General features: G+C 37.1%; 1 protein-coding gene across 1 annotated transcript in view; it reads left to right on the top strand.

Annotated features, from left to right (window-relative positions):
- Positions 1–12,164, top strand: part of PSD3 (pleckstrin and Sec7 domain containing 3) — a 669,219-nt gene extending 657,055 nt beyond the window's left edge. Inside the window, exon 17 of the mRNA XM_079909126.1 lies at positions 12,064–12,164. Coding sequence (XP_079765252.1) covers positions 12,064–12,111 — 48 coding nt within the window. The 3' untranslated portion in view covers positions 12,112–12,164. The remainder of the gene's footprint in view (positions 1–12,063) is intronic.
- The last annotated feature ends 4,335 nt before the right edge of the window (positions 12,165–16,499 follow it).

The following is a 16,499-nucleotide window of genomic DNA, read 5'->3' as shown; positions in this document are numbered from 1 at the left end:
TCCTTCTCTTTCTCCCATAAGAAGACATCAAATATTCTCCCATTCTGTCAGGTTTCTCTCATATATATGTCTCAAGTCTGGCCATGTCACCTCATCACCACAGCCTGGTAGACTCTCCTTCAGGCTACTAGACTCTCTTACATGGATCATCACAATTGCCTCTTAATGGGAAACCCTCCTTTCCTTTCACACTAGTCAAGGTGAACTTAAACACAAGTATGATCACACCACTCCCCTCCATGAGACATTTTTTAATTGAGGTAGAATTGATTTACAATATTAGTTTCAGGTGTACAACATTGTGATTCAATATTTTTATAGATTATACTCCATTTAAAGTTATTATAAAGTAATGACTATATTTCCCTGTGCTGTACAGTATACACTCGTTGCTTATTTATTTTATACACAGTAGTTTGTGTCTCTTAATCTCATACCCCCTTCCCTCTCCCCTTTGGTAACCACTAGTTTGTTCTCTATATGTGAATCTGTTTCTGTTTTGTCATATTCATTCATTTCATTTTTAGATTCCACATATAAGTGATAAGATACAATATTTGTCTTTCTCTGTCTGACTTATTCCACTAAGTTTAGTACCCTCCAGGTCCATCCATGTTGTTACAAATGGCAAAGTTTCATTCTTTTCTTATGACTGAGTAATAGTCCACTGAGGAATAGACTGTTACTCAGTGGACTATATATATGTATCATATATATATATATATATATCACACCTTCTTTGGCAATTCGTAGATTATTTCCATGTCTTGGATATTGTAAATTATGCTGCTATGAACATTGGGGTGCATGTATCTTTTCCAATTAGTGTTTCTTTTTGTTTTTTTTTTTTTTAGGATATACACCCAGAAGTGGAATTACTGGATCATATGTAGTTCTATTTTTAGTTTTTTTGAAGAACTGACATATTGTTTTCCATAGTGACTGCACCAAATTACATTTCCACCAATGGTGTACTAAGGATCCCTTTTCTACACGTCCTCACCAACATTTATTGCTTGTGGTCTTTTTGATGATAGCCATTCTGACAGGTGTGATTGTGGTTTTGATTTTCATTTCTCTGATGATTAACAATACTGAGCATTTTTTTTATGCCTGTTGGCCATCTGCATGTCTTCTTTGGAAAAACATCTATTCAGGTCTTCTGTCCCTTTTTAAAAAAATACACCTTTATTGGAGTATAATTGTTTCACAATACTGTGTTAATTTCTGCTGTACAACAAAGTGAATCAGCCATATGCATACATATATCTCCATATCCCCTCACTCTTGAGCCTCCCTCCCAACCTCCTTATCCCACACCTCTAGATCATTGCAAAGCACCGAGCTGATTTCCCTGTGCTATGCTGCTGCTTCCCAATAGCTATTTTACATTTGGTAGTGTATATATGTTGAAGTTACTCTCACTTCGCCCCAGCTTCCCCCTCCCCCACCATATCCTCAGGTCCATTCTCTATATTTATTCCTGTCCTGCCACTAGGTTCATCAGTACCATCTTTTTTTTTTAGATTCCATATATATGTGTTAGCATACGGTATTTGTTTTTCCTTTCTGACTTACTTCACTCTGTATGACAGACTCTAGGTCCATGCACCTCACTACAAATAACTCAATTTCGTTTCTTTTTTTGGCTGAGTAATATTCCATTGTATATATGTGCCACATCTTCTTTATCCATGCATCTGTCGATGGACATTTAGGTTGCTTCCATGTCCTGGCTATTGTAAATAGTGCTGCAATGAACACTGTGATACGTGACTCTTTTTGAATTATGGTTTTCTCAGGGTTTATGCCTAGTAGTGGGATTGCTGGGTCATATGGTAGTACTATTTTTAGTTTTTTAAGGAACCTCCATAGTGTTCTCCATAGTGGCTGTATCAATTCACATTCCCACCAATGGTGCAGGAGGGTTTCCTTTTCACCAGACCCTTTCCAACATTTATTGTTTCTAGATTTTTTTGATAATGGCCATTCTGACAAGTGTGAGGTGATACCTCATTGTAGTTTTGATTTGTATTTCTCTAATAATTAGTGAAGTTGAGCAACTTTTCATGTACTTCTTGGCCATCTTTGGTAAAATGTCTATTTAGGTCTTCTGCCTATTTTTTAATTGGGTTGTTTGGTCTTTTTTATATTGAGCTCCATGAGCTCTTTGTGTATTTTGGAGATTAATCCTTTGTCCGTTGATTTGTTTGCAAATATTTTCTCCCATTCTGAGAGTTGTCTTTTGTCTGGCTTATGGTTTCCTTTGCTGTGCAAAAGCTTTTAGGTTTAATTAGGTCCCATTCATTTATTTTTGTTTTTGTTATTCTAGGAGGTGGGTGAAAAAAGATCTTGCTGTGGTTTGTGTCAAAGAGTGTTTTTCCTATGTTTTCCTCTAAGAGTTTTATAGTGTCTGGTCTTACATTTAGGTCTTTAATCCATTTAGAGTTTATTTTTGTGTATGGTGTTAGGGAGTGTTCTAATTTCATTCTTTTACATGTAGCTGTCCAGTTTTCCCAGCACCACTTATTGAAGAGGCTGTCTTTTCTCCATTGTATGTTCTTGCCTCCTTTGTTGTAAATTAGGTGACTATATGTGTGTGGGCTTATCTCTGGGCTTTCTATCCTGTACCATTTCTATCCTGATCTATATTTCTGTTTCTGTGCCAGTACCATCCTGTCTTGATTACTGTAGCTTTATAGTGTAGTTTGAAGTTGGGGAGCCTGATTTCTCCAGCTCTGTTTTTCTTTCTCAAGATTGCTTTGGCTATTCGGGGTCTTTTGTGTTTCCATAAGAATTGTAAAATTGTTGTTAATTCTGTGAAGAATGTTATTGGTAATTTGATAGGGATTGCACTGAATATGTAAATTGCTTTGAATAATATAGTCATTTTAACAATATCGATTCTTCCAATCCAAGAACATTGTATATTTTTGTTTATCTTCTCAAAGAATCAGCTTTTAGTTTTATTGATCTTTGCTATTGTTTTCCTCATTTCTATTTCATTTATTTCTTCTTTGATCTTTATGACTTCTTTCCTTCTACTGACTTTGGGTTTTCTTTGTTCTTCTCTCTCTAGTTGCTTTAGGTGTAGGGTTAGATCATTTATTTGAGATTTTTCTTGTTTCTTGAGGTGAGACTGAAGTGTTATAAACTTCCCTCTTAGAACTGTTTTGCTGCATCCCATAGGTTTTGGGTCATTGTGTTTTCATTGTCATTTGTTTCTATGTATTTTTTAAATTTTCTTTGATTTCTTCAGTGATCTCTTGGTTATTTAGTAACACACTGTTTAGTCTCCATGTATTTGTGTTTTTTACAGTCTTTTTCCTGTAAATGACTTCCAATATCATAGTGTTGTGGTCAGAAAAGATGCTTCATTCAATTTCAATTTTCTTAAATTTAGTGAGGTTTGATTTGTGACCCACAATGTGATCTATCCTGGAGAATGTCCCATGTGCACTTGAGAAGAAAGTGTATTCTGCCACTTTCGGGTGGAATGTTCTATAAATATCAATTAAATCTCTCTGGTCTCTTGTGTCATTTAAACCTTGTGTTTCATTATTTATTTTCTATTTGGATGATCTGTTCATTGGTGTAAGTGGGGTGTTAAAGTTCCCTGCTATTATTGTGTTACTTTCAATTTCCCCTTTCATAGTTTTTAACATTTGCCTTATGTATTGAGGTGCTCCTCTGTTTGGTGTATAAACATTTATAATTGTTGTATCTTCTTCTTGGATTCATCCCTTGATCATTATGTAGTGTCCTTCCTTATTTCTTGTAACAGTCTGTATTTTCAAGTCTACTTTATCTGATACAATGTTGCTACTCCAGCTTTCTTGTGATTTCCATTTGCATAGAATATCTTTTTCCATCCCCTCACTTTCAGTCTGTATGTGTCCCTAGGTCTGAAGTAGGTCTCTTTACTGAATTAATTTCTTAGTTGTAGTAGATTTTTGGTGGAGACTTTAGGATTTTTCTATATATAGTATCATGTATCTGGAAAGAGTGACAGTGTTACTTCCCTTCCAATTTGGCTACTTTTTGTTTCTTTTTCTTGTCTGATGGCTGTGGCTAGGACTCCAATACTATGTTAAACAGAAGTAATTTTCTTCTTTGTAATGTCTCATCTGGTTTTGGTATCAGGATGATGGTGGCCTCATAGAATAAATATTGGAGTGATCCATCCTCTTCAATTTGGGGGAATAGTTTGAGAAATATAGGTATTAGCTCTTTTGTATGTGCTTGGTAGAATTCTCCTGTGAAGCTATCCAGCCCTGGAATTTTATTTGCTGGGAGTTTTTAAATTACAAATTCTATTTCACTGCTAATGTCAGGTCTGTTCAGATGATTTATTTCTTCTTGATTCAGTCTTGGCAGGTTGTATGTTTCTAGAAATTTGTTCATTTCTTCTAGTCTGTCCAATTTGTTGGTATATCACTGTTCATAGTTTTCTCTTATGATTTTTTTTGTATTTCTTGGTATTGCTTTTTATTTCTCCTCTCTCATTTCTAATTTTGTTTATTTGAGTCCTCTCCCTTTTCTTCTTAATGAACCTGGCTAAAGGTTATCAATTTTGTTTTTTACCTTTTCAAAAAAACTCTTGGTTTTATTCATCTTTTCTATTGTTTTTTTCCTCATTTTATATATTTCCTATCTGATATTTACTATTTCCTTCCTTCTGCTGACTTTGTGCTTTGATTGTTCTTTTTCAAATTCCTTCAGATGGTATGTTAGGTTGTTTATTTGAGATTTTTCTTGTTTCTTAAGGAAATCCTGTATCCCTATAAGCTTCCCTCTAAAACTGCTTTTGCTGCATCTCATAGATTTTGAAGAGTTGTGATTCCATAGTCATTTGTCTCAGGTTATTTTCTGATTTTCTGTTTGATTTCTTCATTGACCCATTGGTTTTTTGGTAGCATATTGTTTAGTCTCCACGTGTTTCTCCTTTTCCCACTTTTCTTCTTGTAATTGATTTCTACTTTCATACTACAGTGATTGGAAAAGATGCTTGAAATAACTTCTATCCTCTTAAATTATACGAGAATTGTTTTGTGGCCTAGCATGTGATCTATCCTGGAAAACGTTTCATGTGCACTTGAAAAATTTTGTATTCTGCTGTTCTTGGATGGAATGTCCTGGAGATATCTTTTCAGTCCAACTGGTCTATTGTATTATTTAAGGCACTATTGCCTTATTGATTTCATCTGGTTGATGTGTCCATTGATGTAAGTGGGGTATTAAAGTCTTCTATTATTTTATTATTGTCAATTTCCCCCTTTATGTCTGTTAATATTTGCTATGTATATTTAGGAGCTCCTATGTTAGGTTCATATATGTTTATGAACTTTATATCCTCTTCTTGTGTTGAACCTTTTAAGATCATATAATGCCTTTTAAAAATATTTTATTATAGACTTTGTTTTAAATTCTCTTTTGTCTGATATGAGTATTCCTACCCTAGTTTTCATTTTGTTTCCGTTTGAATGTTATATCTTTTTCCATCTCTTCACTTTCAGTCTGTGTGTCTTTAGCTCTGAAGTTAGTCTCTTATAGGTAGCCTATAGATGGGTATTTTTAATCTAATCAGCCACCCTATATCTTTTTTAAATAAATAAAGTTATTTATTTATTTATGGCTGTGTTGGGTCCTCATTGCTGTGCACGGGTTTTCTCTAGCTGTGTTGAGTAGGGGCTACTCTTCATCGCGGTGCGCAGGCTTCTCATTTTCATGACTTCTCTTGTTGCAGAGCACAGGCTGTGGGCAAAAGGACCTCAGTAGTTGTGGCACATGGGCTCACTAGTTGTGGCTTGTGGGTTTTAGAGCACAGGCTCAGTAGTTGTGGTGCACAGGCTTAGTTGTTCCATGGCATGTGGGATCTTCCCGGGCCAGGGCTCGAACCTATGTCCCCTGCATTGACAGGTGGATTCTTAACCACTGTGCCATCAGGGAAGCCCCCCTGTATCTTTTGATTGAAGCATTTATTCCATTGACATTTGAAGTGAGTATTTATATGTATGTACTTGCTGCCATTTTGTTGCTTGCTTAAGGTTATTTTTGTAGTTCTTCTCTCTTCTCCTTCTTTTTGTCTCTTCCGTTGTGGTTCAATGATTTTCTTAATGTTATGTTTTTGTGCCTTTCTCTCTAGTTTTTTTGTATCTATTATTGTAGGTTTTTGATTTGTGTTTGTCATGGAGTTCATATATGTTGATCTATAATTATGTTTACTTGTTTTAAAGTGACAGTCATTTAAGTTCAAACACTTCTAAAAGATCTACATCTTTACTCCCCCTCCCATGTTTTGTGTTATTGATGTCATAGTTTACACTGTGTCTATTCTTTTTCTGTTTATTGTAGTTATAATTGATTTTACAATTTTTGTCTTTTGAACTTTGTAGTAGGTTCTTTAAGTAGTTGATGTACAGTCTTTATATTTGTCTTTTTCAGTGGAATTTTTCTCTTTCTATAATCTCTTATTTATTGTTGTAGTCTTTTCTTTTTCACCTAAAGAAGATCTTCTCACATGTCCTATAAGATCAGTATAGTATTGATGAACTCTTAGTTTTTGCTTATATAAAAAGCTCTTTACCTCTCCTTCAACTTTGAATGATAACCTTACTGGTAGAGTATCCTAAGTTGTAAGTCTTTTCCTTTCAGCACTTAAACATATCATGCTTCTCCCTTGTGGCCTATGAAGTTTCTGCTGAAAAATTAGCTGATAACCTTATGGGAGTTCCCTTGTATGTGACTCTGTTTTTCTATTGCTGCCTTTGAAATTCCCTCTTTAACTTTTGCTATTTTAATTATGATATGTTTTGGTGTGAAACTCTTTGGGTTCATCTTGGTTGGGACGCTCTGTGCTTCCTATACCTGGATGTCTCTTTCCTTCTTCAGGTTAGGGAAGTTCTCAACCATAATTTCATCAAATACTTTTTCTACCCCTTTCTTTTACAAAGTTCCTTCTGGGAACTTTGTAATGCAAATGTTACTATGCTTGTTTTTGTTCCTGAGGTTCCTTCAAATATCATTTTTTAAATTAATTAAAATTAATTAATAATTATTTTAAATTAATTAATTTCTTTTTGGCTGTGTTGGGTCTGCATTGCTGCATGCAGGCTTTCTCTAGTTACAATGAGTGGGAGCTACTCTTTGTTGCCATACATGGGCTTCTCATTGAGGTGGCTTCTCTTGTTGTGGAGCATGGGCTGTAGGCATGCAGGCTTCAGTAGTTGTGGCTAATGGGCTCTAGAGCACAGGCTCAGTAGTTGGGGTTCACAGGCTTAGTTGCTCCACGGCATGTGGGATCTTCATGGACCAGGGCTCAAACCCGTGTCCCCTGCATTGGCAGATGGATTCTTAACACTGCACCACCAGGGAAGTTCCCAAGTATCCTTTTTAAATTTTGTTTTTCTTTTTGCTCTGATGGTTGTGTGAGAACATTGTTGTTATTGCTAATAATTATTATTATTCTATCTTCCAGATCACTTATGCATTCTTCTGTATCACCTAATCTGCTGTTAATTCCTTTTAGTATACTTTCCATGTCAATTATTGTATTCTTCAGCTCTGACTGGTTCTTTTTTATGTGTTCTAGTTCTTTGTTGAAATTTTTACTGTGTTCATCTACTCTTTTCTCAAATTCAGTTAGCATTTTTATTACTATTGCTTTGGACTATTTTTCAGGTAACTTCTTTCTGTTTCACTAGGGGTTTTCTTTCTTGTTTTTTTTTTTTTTTTTGAAACATATTTCTCTGTCTTCTCACTTTGTTTAACTTTCTCTATCTTTAGGATAGTAAGTAAAACAGTTACCTATCCCATTCTTGAAGGCATGTCCTTGTGTTGGAGTGTCCTCATGCTATCTGTGTTTGTGCAGTGGCTTTGGTGGTAAAGTTGGATCTGAAGTGAGCATTAGCCACATCTTCTTATGTGGTGTTCTGGCAGCTTCCACTTTAGTGTAAGTAAGGCTGGAGTTGGAGGGGTTGGAGCCAGAGCCAGGTATGAAGAAGGACTTCTCTTATGTTCAGTGGCAGTCACAGACGAATTGGGGGCAGGATCAAGTCCCAAGGATCTGGAGCACTCAAGGATTTGTGTTTTTCCTGGGACATGATGGTAGTCTCTACTTTGGTTGGGGGCGTGGCTATAGCCCAAGGGCTTGGGGCTACATTTTTGTGCCGGTTTCACTTTTTCTTCTGGCGTGAGCACCTTGGTTAGAGGCTTGGTCAGCTCTGGAGGCTTTGGAGCCACACTACTAAGCTGGTTTTGCTCAATCCCTTGTGTGCACATGGAAGCATGCACTGGCAATGGCTACCTCCACCCTGGACAGAGGCAAGGCTGGGGCCCAAGCGATTCCATTCCTTCTGTGTGTGTGTACTCTTGTTGGCAATGCAGACTCTGCCTTAGTGGGAGCAGCACCAGCATAAGAGGGTGTGGAACAGAAGCCCGGTGCAGGCTGGGGGTGTGCTGGGGTGGTCCTGGCAAGCTTGCCAGAGCACCAGGCAGTTTTCAATCTGCTGCCTCCATGCTGTGACTTGGAGCAAGCAATTCTCAGTTTCTTACAGCCCTCCAGTAAACCCCATTGGTTTTCAAACTGGGTCAATGGGCTTGTCCACTGGATATCTGACCCCAAGGCTGGGTTGTTTAACATGTGGTTTAAATCTTCTGATCCCCAGGGAGGATCCCTGTGCCTGTGATATAGCCTCCTCTTCTGGGTCCCCCACTAGGTGTATGGGTCCCAACCGGATCACTTCTCCTCTCTTCCTATCAGACTCAGTGTGTATTTTTCTTTACAGTTGTGATTTTAGAAAAGCCATTTTGCTAGTCTTCAGCTGAATTTCAGTGAAAGTCGTTCTATATGTAGTTTTGACGAGGGGAGGTGAGCTTAGCATCTTCCTATTCTGCCATCTTGATCCCACCTCCAGACCAAAGATGAAAATCATGAACTAAGTACAATGAATTCAACATGAGGTTAAAAAAAACAAGAGTGACCACTTTCTCTTCAGTTTCTCAATATAGCCCAATGCTTCATTTATTTTTTCAGTCAGAATTAATTCAAAAGCAGCATTTTTCCTTGATCATCTCTTTTTAAAACTGCCTTTTGGCAAAGTTGGTAGCTGAAAACGTTCAGTGTTTGTGGACCTGATTTTTACAGTGGATAAAAACAAGTCTAAAATATTGCCCATAAAATATTATCTGAAAAGAAAGTTTCTAATATCATGGGAAAAGCATTAAAACCCAACATTTGTAACTGGAAGATTTTTACTTTTTAAATCCTGAGATCAAAGCATAGTGAAGGTTTTATTTTGAATGAACTTGATTGTGACAACCTTTATTTTCACTTCGTTGTGTAATAAGTTTTATTTTTTTATTATGTGCCCCACATGTCATTCTGGGTCCTTAGTAAACAAAGCTTGTTAGAGAATGGTTTTGAATTAGCTTTGTGAAGGATGTGATGGAGTGTTTCCCATGATTTCCTCTTCCCTGTATCTGCTACCTCCTGGCTTAGTGGTTGTTTCTTTCTGATGTATTGTGACTTAGTCAAAGTTCTCCAGTTTACATGAGAGGAAACAGTCTTTTAGCTCTCTACTACTTAATGCTTACTCAGCCCAGTATGAAGAAGAAGCATTTAGATTCTCATTGTTTCCAAAATTCAGATAAATCTAATGGATCTAGAACTTAATTTCTTTTAAATAATTAACAGATTTCCTAACTCAGAGTAAGTCAAGATTTTAGTTTCAAAAGTTTTTTTTACCAATCTTTTCAATACTAGGGAATCTAGAATTTTTAATGACCATCACATCATTTGCATGAAGGGAATCTTTTGATTATACCCTTGAGTCTCTCACTAAAGTTTTTCATTTTGAGGTGACCAGCAGATCCAGTCACTACATTCAAGTGGACATGGTCTACTTGGTTTTGCCAGATTGCAATAGGAAAGATGGATTAAATGATAACCTGACTGGGAAATTGTAGTAATTTTTTTAAAAAAAATTGAAGTATAGTTGATTTATAATATTATATTACTTTTAGGTATACAGCATAGTGATTCAGTATTTTTACAGATTATACTCCTTTAAAAGTTATTACAAGATAATGGCTATAATTCTCTGTGCTATATAATGTATCTTTGTTGCATATCTATTTTATACATAGTAGTTTGTCTCTCTTAATTCCATACCCCTAATCTCCTTCTCCCCCTTCCCTCTCCACTTTGGTAACCACTAATTTGTTCTCTATATATGGGAGTCTGCTTCTCTTTTGCTACATACATTCATTTGTTTCATTTTTTAGATTCCACATATAAGTGATATCATGCAGTATTTTTCTTTCTTTGACTTACTTCACTAAGCATAATATTCTCCAGGTCCATCCGCATTGCTAAAATGGCAGAATTTCAATAGTTTTTATGGCTGAGTAATATTCCATTGTGTGTACATATATACATATACACTAGGCAGAAAGTTGGACTCATAGACCTTTGAAGTCTCTTCCAGTATTGAGTCAATGAAAGCTATGTAATGAAACTGGATTATAAATACATTTCACCAAGACTAGAGATTCTTCCTCAGATGAGAAGGAATGTGGAAGTGTAGTTACAGATGGCAGTTTGATCTCAAATGGCTTCATGCTAGGGAAGAAGTAATATGCGAGGCTTGCAAAATGACAGCCTTAATAATCCTGGAGAGCAGCACCACAGCCATCAGAAGGGCTGTGGACAATCACTACTCTCACCCTTCATGGGTTGGAGCAAGCTGGCAGGGCTACAGGGCCAAAGTTGCAGGACACTGTGTGGATGTGAAGGACAAGGCTTGCTATGGTTTCCAAAGTGACCAGAGAGTGTTATTGTTGCTAGCTCTTCTTCTGATGTACAAATATCTGTTCTTTCTACAACTACAGACAAGTTAATTTGCCTGGGTATTCAAAACAGATTTTTACAATTGTTATCCAGGGCCCCAGACAACTGGTTTATGGGTTTTAGGGTTAAGCCAGGGAAAGCTGATGGTCTTGTCTGCCTGTTTTATTGATGTGGTTATCTTAGATACATATCTATTATGTTTTCAAGTGATTCCTTCTTTCCTCCCTTATTTCCACCTAAACGTACCCTCTCCTCTCTTTTTCTCATTCTAGGAACCATAGTAGGATCTTTCAAAGGAGGAAATAAATGGGAGAATATAATCATTAAAGTAGAAAGATTCTTGATAACAGGGGATTAGGTAACTGCTTTTCAATTTCATTTACCTCAGTAGTGATATCATGGTGGAACTGTCAGAAAAGGAAATAAGCATACACTATAAATTTACATGGTTGAATATATTTAGAGTTCTTAACAAGAAGCTATTGAATATATATGGAGGAGATATTGAGGAGAAGCAGTTAATTTGGAAATGTCTTGAGAGCAGAGGGAGCCACAGTGACTCCTGGCTTTGTCACTATTTGACACACTACTTGGCTATTTGTTGTTTGAGCTTGGGAGATGTGCTTCACAAATAGTACTCATTCATAGGAATGAATGAGGATGACACGAGTGTGATGGTTAATTTTATGTGTAAACTTGGCTTGGTCATAGGGAGCCCAAATATTTGGTCAAACTTTATTCTGGATATTTCTGTGAGAATATTTTAGGTGAGATTAACATTTAAATTGGTGATCTTTTCATAAAACAGATTGTTCTCCATAAGTGTGGGTGGGCCTCATCCAGTCAGTTTAAGGCCTGAATAGAAAAAGAGACTTGCCTCCCCTGAGCAAAAGGGAATTCTCCAGCAGCCTGCCTTCAGACTTCATCTGCAACATCAGCTTTTCCTAGTTCTACAGCAGACAGCCTTCAGGCTCAACCTAGCACATTGGCTCTGCTGGATCTCCAGCCTGCCAGCCCATCCTGCAGATTTTGGACTTGTCAGCCTCCATAATCACATGAGTTAATTCCTTATAATTTTTCTCTCTCAATCTCTTTCTCTCTCCCTACACACACACACACACACACACACACACACACACACATCCTATTCATTCTGCTTCTCTGGAGAACTCTGACTAATACAATGAGGTAATATTATTATTCTTATTTCACAGATATGGAAAATAAGGCTCAGAGAGGACACACAGACAGCAAGAGGTTGAGAGAAGATTCAAGTCCAGATGTGTCTGACTTCAGAACCCGGGCACTTACCCACTTTTCTCTTCTGCCTCATGAGAAAGGGAAACATAAGAGAAGTGATACCTCCAGAATTATATGGCCAATAAAACCAGATTTTGAGTTCTGGTTTCCAGTCCCAGTTTAAACTCCATCACACAATCTCTATCATGTCTTGCTGCCATGTTTCTTTTCCTTCTTTCTTTTGGTTCAGATAGAACAGGAGGTGCCAATTCAGTAAGGAAGTTCCCAGTATAGGGTAACAGAGACAATTCAATCCCACCCTCATTGTTAAGGATCATGTTTTGTGATTGACTGCATTACCTGGCAGGTAGCCCCTTTCTGTGTTCTCTGCCACCTGTATAAACAAACGTAGTGGAAGTTCCTCTCAGGCACTTTAGTGAGATGTGTGGCCTCTTTGAGGTTACCAGCCAAACAGTATATTTGGTTTACAAATCACGGCATCTGTAAAAACCAATTTGTCAGACCAATAAATGCAATTCTAAGTCACAAAGCCCTTCAAGAGAATTGGAGCTTTAAATTCTTACTTTTAAGTGTTTCATCTCCAGCCCCCAAAGGAAAAGCCCTTCCCTCCCCGTCAAGGGTAAAACTGTCTCATTCCTGTGATTCATATTTATCTTTTAAGATACAAGGTTTTTCCATAGTTCTTTCCTTTTTGAAAGTGGGCGTCTTTTTATCTCAGATTTAAACAATAACTGCATATCCCCAGTACTTGACTGTTACTGGAAATCTAGTTAACTTCACAAAACAAGTTACCATACATACTTGCACAATTTCCATTTTAATAATATTAACTCTACCTGAAACTTAAATTTAGATGAATACAGGCCAATGCCTGGAACATTCTCTGTTTCAAACACTGGTCCTTTGTGGGAGAAATACTAAAATGCTTTTCTATTCAGACCATTTGGGGACTATAAAGAAGAAAATATAAAACTATAACATAACCCCCATCCCAATTGCTTTGGGTTTGTTAGAGAAATGGGTGAGCAGGATTAAAAATTGGCTAAATGAGAAAACAACAAGAAATTCATTTTGGGTAAAGATTTATGAGTTTTGCCAGATCTTAAGAAGGAGCTGAGAGCCATCAAATTACCTGTGGCTTCTATGACATTTTTCCTTCCTCAATTGCCTTGCCTAAAATTCTTATCAAAATCAACTATTCTTATCAACTATGTCTTAACCCAGATCACTTGTATTCAGCCATTCACCTCTCCTTTAATCCTTTAAAGAAAAAGAATGCATTACTTGTATAAGCTCATTTCTTTTCTGTTAGTGAGCAAGTAACTTCTCAGAGAAGATATTTTAGTGATTTTGAAAAAGCATTTGCTTTTTACACTGATGGGGCATGGATAGCAGATGGATGATGGCATTTGCAATCAGTTCAAATTTTTGCTGTACTAATCAGGTGCAGATTCTGTTCACTAATTCCAACTCTGTGCCCAATTCCAACGTGTGTATGGTGGTTTCTCCCACACCATCAAGCAAGTCTCTGACACCAACTGGATGCCCTACAATTCAATGCAATTCTGACACTGTCTACCTGGAAATAGCATCAGACTCCATAGGTTAAGGGCTCAGTTCTACAAGACCACCCTCCACTTCAGATGTCAATTGCAAGCCCAGGTTGTAACTTATCCTTCTGACCAACTGACTATAAATCAGAAGATCCCATGACCCCACTCTTAGGGTTTGATTATTTTGCTGTAGTGGCTCACAGAACTCAGGAAATCCATTTACTCACTAAATAACTGATTTATTACAAAGGATTGAAATATATGAATCAAAGAGATACATGGGGTGATGTCCTGAACAAAGGAACTTCTGTCTTCTCGGAGCTTGTTGTCTGGCATAGTAGCATGTAGAAACATTCCGGTTCACCAGCCTGGAAGCTTTCCAAATCCAGTCTTTTGGGGTTTTTATGGAGGCTTCATTGCATAGACACAATTGACTAAATCACTGGCCACTGACAATTGTTTCAACCTCCAACCCCTCTATCCTCCCTGAAGGTCAGGGGAGTGGGACTGAATGTTCCAACTCTCTAATCACATGGTTGGTTCCCTTGGCAACAAGCTCACATATTTAGTGTTTTCCAAAAGTCACTTTATTAATGTAAACGCAGATGTGGTTGAAAGGGGTTTGTTATGAATATTGAGGCACGTTTATTACTCTCATCACTTAGGAAATTCCAGGAGTTTTAGGACCTCTGCATCAGAAACAGGGATGAAGACCAAATATACATTCCTTATTATTAATCACAATATCACATCAGATAATTTTAAGATTAAGGTTCTGAGTTCTCTGAACCTCAGTCTCCTCAACTGTACAGTAGGCGTAATGATACCTCCAGGATAATTTTGAGGAATAAATGGGTTTGCAAAGTGTGAGCACAGTGGGTCTTAAAGAAAGATACTTGACACTCCACAAAACACTTTCAGATACATGATCTTATTTTACCTTTACAATATTCCTGTAGATAGATGTATCTTCTCTCATCATTATTTTTACAGAGATAGGAAACTGAGGCAGAGTGTTTAAGTGCATTGTTCAAGGTATAGTGAGTAACAGATCTAAATATGACATCCCAGTCTCTTCCTGGTTTATTTCTATGATTTCCTTCTGTCTGAGTCCTTTAATTAGGAAAAGAGCATGGTCCACATAAAGAAGACCATCAGCTCTTCTTTATCTGAAAAGGGCCAATGGACACAGGTTTATGAAAGTGAAACTAACTCTAAATGTCTTTTATGATCATTTTGTGGCTTTTCAAGGTTTCACATTTAACCAATTAAGTTCTGCTTCTCAGTTTCTTCCCTTAGATTCTCTCTCTATGATTATGTGTGTTGCTTTTTTCACTTTTCCCCCGGATAACTTTTCTGAGTAAAATTTCCCCAGTTATTGACCTTACCTTCTATATTCCCATCTCATTCTCTCTATGAGAAGAAAATTTCTATGTGTTTCTTTGATGCAAAAATAAGAACAAAATATTTGTGTACTAAAGCAATGAGTCGATTGATCATTGAAAAAAATTATGGCTAGTTAAGAGAAGAAGACTTGCAGAGGAAGATTCAGAGAGAGAATATGATGGTGTAAGGGTGAGACATGAATACTAACATAAATATGATCTAGTTCTTGCCACCAATCAATTTAAGGTGAGGTAAAAGTCACAAATATTTAAATTCCTGAAGCCCTTTTTTGTCTTTAGTTCTTTATTAAATTCTCCTGTATTAGAGAAATCAAAAGAGATAGTTATTATCCTTAAGGGGTCTATTACTCAGTTGGGGCAGTATTTTGAAACAACAGTGAATGTATTGAAAGTGGTTGCAGCTTTCAAGAAACTGGGAAATATTTTTGTTTATTAATTAATGAACATTCAAATGAGAAATACAGTATTGGGTGCTAAGAGTGCTAGGTAGTCTTCAGAATTCTAATCATCTTTTCTTGGGGTCATGGGCTTATATTCAACATGGGTAATCTGGTGGGAAGAACAGATAAGGCAGAGAATAATTTTTTTTTTTTAAGGAGAGAAGCTTCAAGCTTCTTTTGATTTAGGAATGAAGAGAAAATATCCTTAAATGGGTCTCTGTTCTGGGAAGAATCATTTGCATTGCCCTTCTTAGAAATGAAAGTGTCAGGCAAGTAGGCCTTGGGAAAAGATGTAATGGTTATGTAATTGTCTTAATAAATACTGCTCCAAATAAAATCTTTTAGTAGGCACAGGTAGTCTGAGAGTTCTGTTGGTCAATTCACCTAATGTCTGGGGCTCTTCTGTGATAGTAGCACATAGAACCCAAACCCAGCAATTTGAAGTCAATGAAAACTATCTTCTTAGATGGCATGGCCTTATCATAGACTGCTGGTAGAAAAGCACACCAAAGATCCCAAAGAGGAGAAAGAGGAGTCCGGGCTGGTGATCCAGAAACACACTGAAGGCCTGGGTCCCTGGAAGAGGAATGGTTTGGGTACACACGTGGCTGACATTGAAAGCACCTGTGGATCCACCTATTCTAACAGTAATTGTGCTTTGCAGAATAATGGCTGAGCAAGGGAATGTAAACTGAAAACTAGTTATAATCCAGTGCTCATGGTGGAATACTACTACCACCTGAAATGGTTTGTAGAGCAGCAACACTCAGGTTTGGTGAAATATCATCCTTCAGGAGAGGATCAGTCTTCAGTCAGGACACTGTCTGTAAGGGAGGATCAATGTATGTCTCCAGGATGACAGATGTCTCTTCACTTGGTGTTCAGAAAAGAACTAAATTCAAGTTAAGACTACACTGAGATACAATTTCTCATTTATTCAGACTGACAAACGTTTAACAGCTTGGCCCACACTCTGTTCGTGTGGCTATGG

This window comes from Stenella coeruleoalba (assembly GCF_951394435.1).
Source record: "Stenella coeruleoalba genome assembly, chromosome: 21".
NCBI lineage: Eukaryota > Metazoa > Chordata > Mammalia > Artiodactyla > Delphinidae > Stenella > Stenella coeruleoalba.
The sequence above is the reverse complement of the archived record's forward strand: the minus strand, read 5'-3'. Positions and strand labels throughout refer to the sequence as shown.